General features: G+C 37.1%; 1 protein-coding gene across 2 annotated transcripts in view; it reads left to right on the forward strand.

Annotated features, from left to right (window-relative positions):
* LOC135748689 (single-stranded DNA-binding protein 2) overlaps positions 1-16,024 on the forward strand; it is a 95,310-nt gene that overhangs the window by 75,643 nt on the left and 3,643 nt on the right. Inside the window, exons 6-13 of one of the 2 annotated variants that reach the window (XM_065266958.2) lie at positions 4,494-4,577; positions 8,251-8,310; positions 9,395-9,461; positions 10,302-10,369; positions 12,867-12,931; positions 13,027-13,072; positions 14,679-14,714; positions 15,032-15,086. In XM_065266958.2, the coding sequence (XP_065123030.1) occupies positions 4,494-4,577; positions 8,251-8,310; positions 9,395-9,461; positions 10,302-10,369; positions 12,867-12,931; positions 13,027-13,072; positions 14,679-14,714; positions 15,032-15,086 (481 nt within the window). The remainder of the gene's footprint in view (positions 1-4,493; positions 4,578-8,250; positions 8,311-9,394; positions 9,462-10,301; positions 10,370-12,866; positions 12,932-13,026; positions 13,073-14,678; positions 14,715-15,031; positions 15,087-16,024) is intronic. The other variant, XM_065266964.2, reaches the window with a different exon arrangement.

The following is a 16,024-nucleotide window of genomic DNA, read 5'->3' on the forward strand; positions in this document are numbered from 1 at the left end:
GTGCGAATGACACATATTGGCCGTTTGATGCGAAATGCTTGATTTACCCAAGTTGAAAAATACGAATTTGGCGATATCAGGAGTTTGCTCTAGCAGTGAGGTGGAGGCAGAAATACGAAATGACAATGAAGCACAAAATCTGGACTGTTTGCGTTACAATTCAGCTACCACTGAGTGTGCTATTTTCAACACTGCATAACACGTTTTAGTTTAAAGTCCGTTTAGTCAATGATATTTTCGTCCATACTGTTTACCATGGAAGAAGCCAGGTGGAGGGGAAGATGGGTGGACAGAAGCAGCGAACAGTGAAAAATGAAGGAAAGCGGGGAGGTTTTTTGGCAGAGAAAGGTTGAAATTGAGCGGGTTTGTTTAATGCGCATAACGTGATTTACACGAGTTGAAAAATCTGAACTTGGCGGATATTTGCGTCATGTTAACCAATCAGGAGCTTGCTGTAGTAGTGACGTGATTACAATGTAGCGAGCGGAGGCAGAAAAACGAAACGACAATGAAGGACAAAATGGAGCAGTTTGCGTTATATTTCAGCTACGATACAACAGTGGAGGACAAAATCATCGTCGCTGTATGTGGACACCAGGAGCTGTACGACACATCTTCATACTTTTATACGAACATACATATTGAGACTACAAGCTAGCTTAAGTCGTCAAATTGAGCTTATTCGCGTTTGAATTTCAAGCTATGTTCAAATGCACAAATAGCGCAATTTTTTTTCGCATTTGGTATGAACACGCAGTTATAGTGCATGCAAGTTTTACATTTTTAATCAGTCAATGTGTCAGTAAGTGTTTACTGGGAATCAAACCCACAATCTTTTGAGCTAATGCAACGCTAGTACCAAATGTGCACCCATCAGGTGGAGGATTTTTATCTGGAAATGTTGCAGGCAGGATTCAAACCTACACTACCTGTATGAGCTCCACAGGCCAGTAACTGCTAGTTCACAGTTCAGTTTGTTAAATCTCATTCAGGCATGTCACAGCAGCCGTGTTTTTTATGGTGTGGGTGGGTCAGTGTTTTACCCTCAGCAGATCTGTTGTTAAGTGGCTGCGGTTTGTGTTGCAGCTCAAGTCATCAGCTCAAAGATTTCCGGTAGTGCTGGATGGATGGTTTCCTCAGCCCCTGTGAAAGCAGCAGGAGGGCTTGTCTGAGGTCTGAGCGTTGGCCAGAGGTCAAGAAACTGAAATACGTGTGGGTCACAGCCACATATTATGCAGACAGACAAACGAAACTTGGAATAATTAAACATTTTTAATAAAATCTATTAAGCTTGATTTATTTTCCTCCTTTTGATGCAACGTTTAACTGTTTTTCATATGACCACTTGCACACATTTAAAATGATAAACATGGCAACTTTACTGTTTGTTATCGATAACCGATCTCAACTTAAATAGCAGAGATGTTTAATGTCCATAGAAATATCAAGGTTTGTGTATTACTGTACTACTGTTAGATCCAAGAGCATATCGCACCAGGAGAGGTTTACTTGTCAACACTGCCCCCGTGTGGTCAGAAAGCACTATTGCAGCCGTCTCTCATGTCATTCATGCTAACTGCCCCTTTAGGGCCGGTGAATGGAGATTGAAGGGCTCTCTGTTGATAGCCATGCCAGTAAGTGGCAGGTTATTATCTTTTCAGAGGAGTCGGAAGTGATTTATAAAATCACTGTTTTGAGATCCATTCCGTCACCTGATTGGCTAAATGTTCGCCGGGTCCTGCGGGGACCCGTCACGGGACCCGTAATACCTTATGCTTGTCATTGGGTCTCGAAGAGGATAAAGAAAGAAAGTAAACCCTGTGGTACATCAGTCATGTGTCCGTGTTCCTCGCAAAAGCTCAACTTGAGCTTAATGCATTGTTGTTTATTTATGACTGCTGCTCCGTACAGTAGTTATGTAAAGTGAATAGTTTAATGGGTCTTATGAGATTAAATTATTAATTTAGGGAAATACATCTACCACATGTACTGTATACAAACAAGCAGAACTGCATGCTTATAGATACCTACCTTTTTAAAGAAATTAAGAGTAGCGCTTGCTTGCTCAAAACAATGCTACTGCTATTTAGGACATTGCTGTGTCTTTCCCATATGAGAAAAACTGTAGGGTACTTTGGTATTTACTAAAGTAAAGTGTGGTACAATCCCTAGACCCTAGTTTTTTAACCTTACCATAGTAATTTAAAATATACTACAGTATTTATTACAATTTACTAAATACTACAGAATTCTATACTGTAGTATACTCTAGTAATAATGTTATGATACAATAGTAGAATTTAGAGGGTAATGTGGCATTCACACCAGACGCGGAAGAGGCAGCAAGCACGAGTGATTTACATGTTAAAGGATTAGTTCATTTTCTTTAAAAAAATCCAGATAATTTACTCCCCACCATGTCAGCCAAAATTTTGATGTCTTTCTTTGTTCAGTTGAGGAGAAATTATGTTTTTTGAGGAAACATTCCAGGATTTTTTTTTCTCATTTTAATGGACTTTAATGGACCCCAACACTTAACAGTTTTAATGCAGTTTAAAATTGCAGTTTCAAAGGACACTAAAGGATCCCAAATGAGGCATAAGGGTCTTATCTAGCAAAACGATTGTCATTGTTGACAAGAAAAATAAAAAATATGCACTTCTAACTAAAACTTCTTGTCTATCTCCGGTCCAGTGATATGCCAGAGCGACCTCACGTAATTGCGTAATGCCGTGGAAAAGTCACGTGTTACATATATGAAATGCACATTTGCGGACCATTATAAACAATAAACTGACACAAAGACATTAATTAGTATTTTTAACATACAACAACGTCAGAATTGTCCTCTTTTTCCACACTTGTAAACACTGGGCGTAGTTTTGCATGACGTATTGCATGAGGTCGCGCTGGCGCATCACATGACCGGAGATAGACGAGAAGTTGTGGTTTAAAAGTGCATATTTTTTATTTTTCTTGTCAAAATGACAATCATTTCACTAGTTAAGACCCTTATGCCTCATTTAAAACTACAATTTTAAACTGCATTAAAACTGTTACGTGTTGGGGTCCATTAAAGTCCATTGAAATGAGAAAAATCCTGGAATGTTTTCCTCAAAAAAACATAATTTTTTTCTCTACTGAACAAAGAAAGACATCAACATTTTGGATGACATGGTGGTGAGTAGATTATCTGGATTTCTTTTAAGCAAATGTACTAATCTTTTAAGTAAATGCAAAGACACAGGGCAGTTGAAAAATCTGAATTTTGACGGATATTCGTGCCGTGGTAACAAATAAGGAGCTTGCTCTAATAGTCATGTGATTACAGGGAGTGAGCAAAAAGTCCCAGAAGCCCCTCCCATGACGCGAATTTCCACGTGAATGTCTCGAATTACTAGAATTTCTCACGTGGCTTTCACGCGCGAATGAAGCAAGTAAACAAAAACAATTTTAAACGTCCCACTACGCGCGGATTGTGCGTTTTTGTCGCCTCTACCACGGCTGGTGTGAACGCATGGTAAGAATTGTGTACTTATCGTATCCCGAGATTCTTGCTGATACACAAAGCCTAAGTATCATTACTGTAATATGCTACAGTATACTACAATTTACTACATTGTACTACCATACTTTTATGAGCTTTGTGGCGTTGTTAAAGGTCCCATTCTTTCTGTGTTTTGAAGCTTTGGTTGTGTTTACAGTGCGCAATATAACATGTGTTCATGTTTCACGTGTAAAAAAAAAAACTGCATTTTTCACACAATTGACTTATCTGTATACCGCTGTTTTCACTGTCCAAAAAACAAGCTGATGTCTCCCTGGTTCTATGAAGTCTCTTGTGTAGTTTGTTTAGTGTGTTGTGATTCGATAGCAGCTTAGCTTGCCGTTAGCTTAGCTGGCGACTGACGTATTCCTGTGGGCGGAGTTTAGTCAAAAAACTGTTCTACTGACGTCATTAAAGCAAGAAGTAGAGGGTTGTAGTCCAAACCGGCCGTTCGCTGTGGGCTTTGAAAAGCGAATTCTGTTAAAGAAAATATAATAGCCTGGCAGTGAACTTTGAGATTTATGATTTTACAGGTACTTTTATTTATGCCATTATATAGCAACATAACACACTAACTAAAGTTTGAAAAATGGGATCAGGAAGAACGTGACCTTTTAAGTTGATTCCTTACTGGCCCATGTAAAAAGTGCCCTCCCGCAATGGTCTCCAGATACTGGATGCGTTTGTCCCTGTATGTTTTGTATGAATTTTGAAGTATCATTCATGTTCGTAGCACAAGATGTACAAGACAAGTGCACTTGATTTTAACCTTTCGTCCTTACAGTAATAACAGTTTAGTTCTCATAAATCGCCATTTTCATCAAACGTATTTAGTACGCAGTGAATGTCTGAGTTAGTTTGTGTGTATCTGTGTGTTAGGGTCTCAGCATCAGGCTTCATTGGAAGGCCTTCTGTGCGTCTCTCATGTCCCTTTTCTCTCTTAAAGGGCCCTCCCGGCTCGCAGCAGTCACCACACGCACAGCCTCCCCCACACAATGCCAGCAACCCCATGATGGGACCACACGGCCAGGTAAGACACACCCCAGCAACCCTCATACACATACAGCATATCCTCCCTTATACTCACAGAGTCAAGCTTACACGCGGTCGAGATGAGCCGTATACATTTACACAGTTATTTATAAGAGTGTGGGTCTTATTAAGAAATGTACAAGGACAGGTTCCTGTTTTAGAATGAGGACGTGTCCAGGAAATTCTGTGGTTTTACAGAGAGGTGAAACATGAGTGTCCCGTCTGTAGACCTTTGCTATTATTTAGGTTGATATGAATGGAGCAAGGATGTGAAAGAGATGGGCGGTGCTGTCATGTTTTGGTCTCATCATCATTGTGCTGAGAAATTCAATTTAAAGTTCTAATTAAAGTGTAACTTGACTGATTTTCAACTCAATGCAGTATGAATAGTATATGTAAATTAACAATGTTTACCTTTGTCTCCATGTTATCTCGACAGAGAAATTCATGTTTATTTGTCAGCAAACATTTTAGATGACACAAAATGCTAGCACACCATCCAAGTCCGCATTTTACTGACTAATAAACATGAGGTTTTTGGTTGAGGTACAGTGGAGAAAGTGTAAACTTCATTTATTTACGTTTTCTACCGACACTGTAACAATACAAAGCGGGTTGTAAATTATCAAAGTTACACTTTATGTGAGGTACTTATTTGTAAAAAAAAAAAAAAAAAATTCCCACTGCAAAACTAATTTTTCAGAGTAACAAAAAACAAGGTCCTTAAAAAAGATATTCTAAAAGACATTAAAATGAAGTAAATATAATAAATTATAAAGGACTTCATAAAAGACATTTACTGTGTTGGTAACATGCATACAAACCTGTACAAATCCGACAGATTTTTTATTTATAAGATAACACACATTTACACTAGAAGTACAGTTGTGTCAATATAAATAAGAGACATTTAAAATAGACGTATAGTTTCGTTTTACACATATGCAAGTGTCTGCGTACAGACGTAAATCTCTTCATCAGAATAATACGAGTAAATGATACACATTGAAGCTAGAAGACGTTTGACGCATTATATATAAATAAGACACATTTGAGATAAACGTATAGTTTCATTTTTACTTATACAAGAGTGTCCGCCTACAGACGCAAATTTCTTCAACAAAATCTGGTTCTGATAAATAAGACACATTTAAGCTATAGGAGATTTGACGCATTATACATAAATAGGAGACATTTAGGTTTAAAGTATAGACCAATTTAGAGTAGACGTCACAGTTACGTCACTGCAAGCTGCGCGCGCAATGCGGTTGCAGAAAAACAGTGGAAATGAATTAGACACGAGTGAAAAGAGCAAGATAACTCACTGGAAAATGTCCGGTTGTGCTGTTAAGTGTCAGAATAAGAATGCCAAAAAAGATGGCTTTCATTTTATAGAATACCATCGTCAAAGACATCATTTGAAGATAAACGTAGGTGTTTATGATTACAATAAGCCCTTAAACGGACAGAATGGAGCAAGGAAATCATCTGGAAATCTTTTAATAATTAGAATAGAAAATAAGTAGAGAAGATGTCCGGTGTTCTGTCGAAGTCTGTTCCCTCCATGTGTTTCTTATAGCGCTTTTATCATGTTACAATTATAATTTATTAAGGAAGAAATAATAAAAAACAGGAAAATTATGAAATATTTAATAAACGCTATTATATATAATACATGATAGTATTGCTTTTACATGTACTTTAGCGATTCAGACTGTAAAAATATTTGATTTAGCAAAAAAGAACAATACATATACATTACATACATGCATATCAGTAGCCAAGCCATTTAAACTTTTTATCTATCTAAAAAAATAAACGTAATGTGATTAAAACGCTATAAGAAACATTGCACTAAAGGGAAACATAAAGGAATCAGACTTCGACAGAACACCGGATCCATAAAAATCACGGTTTAATGCTAAAACACTTCACAACCCTACTGCGGAGCAGTCACTTTCTGCAACCAGTTTGGCTCCGCCCACAAAAAACGTCATCTCTGTTTGCAAACACGAAATTGGTCTATAGTTCCATTTTTACTAGGGATTTTTTAGTGCCGATGCCGATACCAATTTTTATTTCATCAGCCTTAGCCGATGACCGATACAGGCTGCCGATTTTCTTGAGCCGATATTTGGAGCCGATTCTGCTTTTGCTCAGTCAGTTTACATCATAAAAATGACATGATGATGCCAAATGTTACAAGTCTCAATTTAAAAAGTAATATTTATTGAACTTAAAAAAACTATATTTAACAAATAGTAAAAACAGGTGAGGGTGCTAAGGAACCATGAACTGCACTCTCCACAATGACGAGGAACTATCAGCAAAGAATATTGTTTTCTAGCACTTTACTACTACAAATATATATATATATATATATATATATGTATAAATATATATATATATATATATATATATATATATATATATATATATATATATATATATATATATATATATATATATATATATATATATATATATAAATAGAGAGAGAGAGATGAGAAATAAAAACCCGCTTTGTCCAGCTATGATCAGCTGTAGGCCGAGCTTTCGATGTTGTCATGGAAAGGTTGGTTGTTTTTAGTCACATGACCTGCAATTACAGGTTAATGTCGTATGTAGCCCAGGAGATGCAGCACATTATAAACTTTGCTTTGCAAGTCCGTAGGTTCAACAATGCACGTACGTTTGTGTACATGTTAAAAACAAACTATACTCCGGGCTTTAGACATTGTGACCCTTTAAATATACTACCTTACGGCCTAATTTTCCTTTTATGTTTTATCTTTCTTCCCATCTGTTTCTGTATACTGGGAATATCGAGGTATCCTTCACACGCCCTCCATCTTGAGTCGCTCCCTACGAACAGAATAAATAATTCAGCCTCCTCCTTGTTCTTGAAGATGGGTCTCCTCCTCTACACCACACCCCGAAGCCCCTACCCCATCAATACCACATTAATATTGTAGAGCTTACCGACACACTGCGCCATCGCAAACACGTGCCTAAATTCACAAGTATGCGATCATCGCAAAACATGCGCTTATTTGTTCTCAGTGGGTACACAGATATCAAACTGTTCTCACAACAGCGCTGTGGTTATAAGACAGCTTCCAACAATGCCGAAAACACACCAGTTAGCTGTTAAGACACACTCGCTCATACGCCCATGTGGCCTATACCCCATCAGTAAACCAACATGTTTTTACGAAGGCCTTAAAGTTGGTGCCGATCTCTAAGGAGCTTCCCACAGGCCTTTACCGCAGAAGCAGCGTCAGGTTTCATCTCAGCTGTGCAGCTGTAATGATTTGTAAGTCAGGACGCAGGCCCGGTTGTGTCCTCATTTGGGTTGCTGTGGTCAGTTTCTTCCTGACCAGACTTTCACTGGAGTAACGTCTTAAGTGCACGAAGAGCCTTTTATTGTCTTTAAGTTAGCTTTGATGGCTGAATGGAATCAGTCTGTATTGATGGACAGAAGGAGAGATGTCAAATGTACATATTTGATGTCGTCTTGCATTAGCATCTGCTCTCCGTGCATCTGTCTGTCCATTCCATCTGCTATAGCCTGGCCTGCTGCTCTCATTCATTATGGTCTTTACAATGATCTTCACGTGCTCTCAAAATACAAATGTTTGTAGCTAATGATACTGTTTTTGCTTCTCCAGCCTTTCATGTCTCCACGGTATCCAGGTGGACCACGGCCGTCTCTTCGCATGCCAAATCAGGTAGAGAAAACTATATTTTTTATGATATATATTTACATACATAAATAAATACATATATATAAATTAATTTCGACTAATTTCGGTAAAACGTGTTTTCTATTCCAAGAAATGTTCTGTTACAAACTTTCACATAGCATCTTTAGGTTATAAAAACATAAAAAATTCAAATCCATAATTTGATTTTGAAAGATTTATTATAAACACAGATTATTTTTTTCCACAAAATGCAATAAATCCATGACAACTTTTTTTTCAAAATGCTATAAATCTATTGAATCAATATATAAATGTGCATTCATCTTTGCCATGTTATATTCATTTAGTTGACTAGTGGTATACACCGATTAAACATTAATGGCATTAATCAAAACACTTACTTTGTCATATTATTAACACTGTCATTGCTGCTCCCTGGGACGTCATAGCTGAACTTTTTGACAGCGAACAGCTGTAAAATGTTTTGGTCCTGCTCGATTTTTGATGACTTTGAGTAAAACTCTTCATTTGCTGCTTGAAAATGTGGGTATTGCAAAGCTTCGCTTCTTACGTGCAGTAAATGGCATTCTGCGTGTATGTGACCCAAAATTTTGATACCCAAAATTTAGGGCTGCATAATATTGAAGAAAAATGGTATAACTTTGTGGGTGTTAAAAATATGGTATGCAATATGATAATGTTTCAAGTTTGTAAAATCGAATAAAATTATTAAAAATATATTTACATTTTTTATACATGTTTCACATTCATTTTGGCAAAAAGAATAACCCAAAGCCAAGAGTATAGTCTCTATTTTTACCTGAATGCGAACGTACACACACGGTCGAATGCACAGCCTTGCAAAGTATATTTTATTTGACTTTACGGGTACATAGATGTTCAACGCATGTGCATTGCAACAAAAACCAATGTATTTCTTGGGCTACATACTACACTCTCCTGTAGGCGCAAATGATTACTTTAACTGTTGCTGAAGCAAAGCCTCAAGCTGATTGGTTGTAAACATCCTCTCATGGAGATGTGTGGTCAGGTTTCTTAAAAATATTTTCATTGAACCACCTTAATTTATCTCTTGTGTTTTCCTCAGCCTCCTGTAGGAGTTCCAGGGTCACAGCCACTCCTGCCAAACAGTTTGGATCCAACCAGACCACAAGGTAGCATCTCTGTCTGCTGTCCCTTATATCAAACACATCAGAACAAGAGTCCTTTGCGCCCCGTTCAGACCATTGATATTATATACGTAGACGGCAATGCCTCATGAACTGACGCTGCCTATTGGAGCTGACGTATCAGCACACCCGCCATCTTGGATGGGTCCCCAATGCACCCTTCCTTATTTATTTTTTACTGAGGAAGGTTTATCCCTAAATAATCATAACCTCCCGAATTTTTACCAGTTTTTTACACGGTTTGGTTACACATAAAGTTAGTTACGATGACATAATATTATAAATGGAAAAATAACCAAAATTATTGTACAATCTGACTTGTGAAAGGTAATTCCATGCAATCTGGTATCAATATTGCGCCGCTTACCATAAGCTGCACAAAATACGGCATAGTTGTTCACTCTCCGTTGACTCTGGTGCTAGAGTAAGGTGACCCAACCAATATGGCGGGACGCTAGATTACGCCCCAGCACGTCATGAGGCGTCTACGTATATAATGTCTATGGTTCAACTTCAGACCCCCAGCAACTTTCTCGCTGGGTGTCACCCGTCTCAATGAGGTCATTGGGATGCGTTTGTTGTTTTGGTTGTATACAAATGAGTGATTTGAAAATTGCATAAAGTGAAGCTTTTTTCAACTTTGTTGTGTCGCTGGACGTGCCCACTTCCTGTCACCAATGTCACTATCGAGTCACCAAGCTTCCATTTAAATGAATGAGATTGTGTCAGCAATAAATCATGAAGCAGATTAATGATGATAGAGCTAGGATGAGATTTTTTGGATGTACAGTAACCTTGCTTGATATCTGTTATCGTATTTTTTAGGACATCCAAACATGGGCGGCCCATTGAGAATGAATCCTCCGAGGGGGATGGGGGGCATGGGCCCTCAGGTAAGCTCATTATTTTATATTTCATCCTCATATGGTCCTCACATGGCTTCATTTTTTTCTTTCGATTTGGAAGTATCAACTTTTGGACAACCATGGTCTTCATTAGACACCACTGATGAGAGTAACCCTATGACCTATGAACAGTAATACTGTTCAAAATTATTACTGTATTGTGCCGAATAAGACGATCCTGATTATTAAGGCCCCCCCTCACACTTTTTTAAAGCGTACCTTTTGAAAAAATGCTTTTTTTTTTGGAAAACCAACTCTTGTCTTTTGTAAAGTAAATACAAAGTAAAAAAAAAAAAAAACGTTTCATATGTCAAAGGGACCAGTTTGGTTCCCCACATTCTGAAATACTTTTTATATGGCATACAGTACCGTATATAACCTGCAGTTTATCTGGATTTAATAACATATAGCCTAGGCTCTCCATCTCATTGTGAAAAAAAGGGTTGCCTATTAATATTTTAATAATGGTAGAAGTCTCCCTTACTGTAAACGACTACTTTCTCGGGTTGCTTCAGTCCAGATGAACTTGTTTATGTGTATTTGGCGCCACCTACTGCATGTTTGCGGGTGAACAATATAATTCACATGTAATCATCTAGAGCTTGAATATAAAACGGCATTGTCTTATATTCAGGACAATCCAAAAATGATGTAGGGAAAGACAGAGTCCCCTCACATCCCTCATTCTTAACTGAAGATATCAAAGGCAGCAGAATTAAGAGTCTGAACCCTCTTATTATTTATTTGTCACCTGTGCTGTAAAACAAAGTCCTTCCCTCTTCTGCCCCTTTCGCTGTCATTCTCGCTCTTGGCGAGCGAGGTGGTTCACAAATCGGCAGCTGGTGCAGCATCTGTTCGACAAATCGTGTAGAGCTTGGAACAAAGGCTCGGGTTAGAATAAAACAACCCGAGGCCTCGATGCCTCTGTCACACTTTGCCCTCCGCCCACAGGCAGCCAGACAGGTGGGCCGCCGTCTGCCTCATCAGAACTTATTTAGCATACAGTGGATCACTTCCCAACCTGCTTGGTTAGATCACCATCACTTGATGGGTGATATAGGTTGATAAGCTGTGTTTTCTGTACCGGTGTGCATATGATTGTAAATCATATTTAGATTTCTGTGGTACTGGTGGGTTGAGCTTGCAGTCTGATTTGATCGGGTCTGTTGCGTTGTCTTTTTTGAGGTTGTGCTCAGAAACATTTCAACTAGTGGTTCTTTAAGATAGGGGTACCGAAACTTTTTTATTTATTGACACAGACAAGTAAACGATCTCAAAATCTACCTGAATGTCTGTGAAATCCAGTTTAAAGTCTCAATGTAATTATAGCCGGGTTTTCACAGGCAGCTTCACATTTTACATCTTAGTGGAGAGTAGACTTTATACATATAAATTAGGGATGCGTAATGATTAATCGCGATTAATCTATTGCAGAATAAAGGTTTTTGTTTGCATCATATATGTGTGTGAACTGTGTATAATAATTATTTATATATAAATATGTACAAGTATGCACAATTTTAAGGAAAATATATATTTATATATTAAGTATTTATTAGTGATGCACCGATGTATCGGCCGCCGATATTTATTGGCCGATTTTTGATGAATTTGAAACCATCGGCATATCGGCAATAGCACGAGAAAGGCCGATACCAATTGTTTATTAATTAACTGCATAAGGAAATCCATATATATGTAAAAAAAAAAAATGAGTTTATGTTGTTAATAAAATAAATGCTGAATAGCAAAAACCACCTTTGAAGGTTGTCATGCTGTCTTATTATATTGGTTTTAGCTTAATTTGTGCCTCTCTTATTATGTTGGTCAGTTAAATGTTGATTAGATCCAATCCGTGTTCAGGTAAAAATAATTTGATGCAGAAATAAACTAGCTAATAGACCAACTGTATAGTATTGTATAGAAGTGTTTAATATTGGTATCGGCCAGAAGTTGTCTGTTTAAATCGGTATCAGTATCGGCCCAAAAAAATCCTATCGGTGCATACCTAGTATATATATATATATATATATATAAATTATACATAAATATACAAATGTATATACACATGTAAAATCTTCTCAAATATATGCACATGCATATGTGTGCATTTATCTGTACAAAGTTATTATACACAGTTCACACGCATATGTGTTGTAAACAAAAACTTTTATTCTGCTATAGATTAATCGCGATTAATCGGTATGCATCTCTTATTTAAATTTTTTGTTGCGAAATTGACATTCGTTTTGCTAGATAAGATCCTTATGCCTCGGTTGGGATCGTTTAAAGCTCTTTGAAGCTGCATTAAAACTGTAAACTGTTGAGGTCCATTAAAGTTCACTATATGGAGAAAAATCCTGGAATGAACATAACATAAACATGACATAAACATCGGAAATGACATGGGAGTGTTTTGAAAGTGAAATATTCCTTTAAGCTCCAGACACAAGGGTACATTAATAAATGTTTTTTTTTTTTGCAGAGCTATGGGGGCATGAGACCTCCTCCCAACTCTCTAGGTGGTCCAGGGATGCCCGGCATGAACATGTGAGTTTTTAAGCATTGATGCCTCCAGTAACAGTTTCTCTAATCCTGTTAAAGTGTGTTTATTAATCTTCTTTTGTCCCACCCTTACCTTACAGGGGGCCTGGAGGACGTGGCCCCTGGCCAAACCCTAATGCTAACTCGGTAAGTTGTCTTTATCAGCAAGACCTCCTCTGTAGCTACAAATGGAGGGGTGATCTAGAGGTCTTCACGGGTTCACTTAGATCCAAAAACCTGAGGTCCGACCCGAGAGGTTTCGGTTTTTAAAGTTCACCGGTCAGGTATAATAAAAGCGGTCGCGGGTAATTTAAAATGAATGTGTTTTTGCCAAACGAACCCAAATGACTAAACTATCTCGGGTGTGTGCATAAAGGGTCCATCTCCAACCCATCCTCTGTTTGCCAAGAGTACTTGTGACATTGTATGGGTGGCGGTAGGCTAATATTCATTGACACAGACCTGTCAATCAATTTTGAATGCACATTTTAGCGGTTACCTTTGTGTCGTCATCAGCTAGCAAAGGAAAATAAATGAAACAGCGGCCAAATTGGAGGCGAAGCCAATGGGGTTTTCCTTTTGTCTGACTGCTGCGTCAATGCCGTTTAAGTTTGGGTCTAGTCGGGTTTCCACTAGTTCAGGTCGGACTCTGGTCTAATTTTGTCTAAGGGCTGGTCGAGTTCGGGTATAAAGTGTTTCGGGTCGGGTACATTTCTTTGGACCCGAGAAGACCTTTAGTGTGATCCTCTGTGCTTTATTGAATTGTAACACACTGCAAAAAAGATTTTCAAGTAACAATTTTCTTAAAATGTTTGTCTTGTTTTCAGTAAAAAGATCAAAAAATTCTTACATTAAGATGCTTTTTCTTGATGAGCAAAACGACCCAAGAAAATAATTCTAGTTTTTAGACCAAAAATATCTCATTTAAGTGATTTTCTGCATAAAACAAACAAAAAAATCTGCCAGTGGGGTAAGCAAAAAAAATCTTGAACATTTTTCTTAAACACTAAATTCAAGAAAAATTCAAGGAAAAATTTGCTTACCCCATTGGCAGATTTGTTTGTTTGTTTTATGCACAAATTCACTTAAATTTGATATTTTTGGTCTAAAAACTAGACTTATTTTCTTAGGTCATTTTTCTCATCAAGAAAAAGCATCTTCATTTAAGAATTTTAGATTTTTTTACTGAATACAAGACAAAAATACTAAGAATTTCTTGAAAATCATTTTTTGCAATGCACTGCAAAAAATGAATGTCTTACTTAGTTTTTTTGTCTTGTTTTCTAATATAAATATCTGAAAATTCTTAAATGAAGATACTTGGTAAGCAAGTTGCTTAAGATATTAAGTCTTGTTTATTGAAATCAATTATTAAAATCAAAAGGTTTCTTACTTAAAATAAGTCAAATATTTTGGCTTATTTTAAGCAAAAAACCTCTTCAGCATTTATATCAATAAACAAGACTTAATATCTTAAGCCACTTGCTTACCAAGTAAATGTATCTCAATTTAAGAATTTTCATATATTTATATTAGAAAACAACACAAAAATACTAAGACATTCATTTTTTGCAGTGTAAGTGGTGTCAGATCGTGTAAAACAAGCAAACAAATGAGCTGGAATTATTTAATCGAAAAATCGAGTAATCCTAAATAACAGTATTGTTATGAAACTTTATTTGGAGCTTCAAGGTTTGATTATTTCGCTTACATGTTTAAAAATATATTTATGATCTTTCATTTGTGTTGACAGATAGCATACTCCTCCTCATCTCCAGGCAACTATGTGGTGAGTACCGCACATGAAGACCATTCATCTTGTTCCGAAGGACTACAAAAGTATTTTACCTTTGAACACTGAAAGCATAACCAAGCACATATTAAAGTTTCTAAATGCATTGATTTTTGTTCCTAAGCAATTACTATCCTGCTTGGTTTCGTCCCTAGCGGCGCTTCTCTTATAAAGTAAAAAATCTGTACATTAGTCAAAGCAGCTTAATGGTTCCCCGGTGTCTTTGTTTAAGAATCGCTTTTGTAGTTCTGCACATATTATTATTACACAATGAGAAGCTAAACACAGCTTTGTGTGTGTGTTCGCTCCCTCAGGGTCCTCCAGGAGGAGGTGGTCCACCAGGAACTCCCATAATGCCAAGCCCAGGAGGTACAGTAGATCCGCTCCGTCTTCAAACCCATGACCTTTTGTACTGAAAATGCATTGCTCTACCACTGAACTATACAGGAACCCCATCGCATGTCATTCACATATACGCAGCTTTCATAATAAGCACAACTGGAACAATTCAGCGCTCAGTCCTTCACAAACACCCTGTTTAGCACCCTTTCTCGTCTCTCCCTAACCAACAGCCAATATGATTTCAAGGTTACCTGTACCTTTCTTAGCAGGACAACATGTGACTTCACTTCCCTTTTCCACTATTCCACTAATAATTATTTCACTTCACACGCTACTGTTTGAACTTGAATCACAGATTATGGGCGTGAGGTGTCTCTTTCTCTCTCAGAATCCATAAATCATTGAAGGAATACATTTATTATAGTGTTTAATTGAATCCAGTCATGTTTTGGATTGATCTTGCGTGTTCGGGAAGTCTGAATATGCTTGGGTGAGACTATAGTCTAAGGTGACCAGATTTTTAAAATGAAATCCGGGACATTTCCTAGTTCAATGGGCAAAATATCATAAAAATCTAATTTGTTGTTGAACTAAAAGATGGGGACAAAATCTTTTGTGAATGTTTTCATTTTTTTGTCGTTGTGGGTTCAGTGCAAAAAATGACTTTCTTACTAAGTTTTTTTGTCTTGTTTCAGTATAAATATCAAAAAATTCTTATGTCAAGATGCATTTCCTTGATGTGCAAAATCACCTATGAAAATAATTTCATACACTGCAAAAAGTATTTTTGTCTTGTTTTCAGTAAAAATATCTAAATATTCTTAAATTAAGATGCTTTTTCTTGATGAACAAAATTACCCAAGAAAATAAGTTTAGAATTTAGACCAAAAATATCAAATTAAAGTGATTTTGTGCATAAAACAAACAAAAAAATCTGCCAATGGGGTAAGAAAAAAAATCTTGAA

This window comes from Paramisgurnus dabryanus, chromosome 6 (genome assembly GCF_030506205.2).
Source record: "Paramisgurnus dabryanus chromosome 6, PD_genome_1.1, whole genome shotgun sequence".
Taxonomy (NCBI): Eukaryota; Metazoa; Chordata; class Actinopteri; order Cypriniformes; family Cobitidae; genus Paramisgurnus; species Paramisgurnus dabryanus.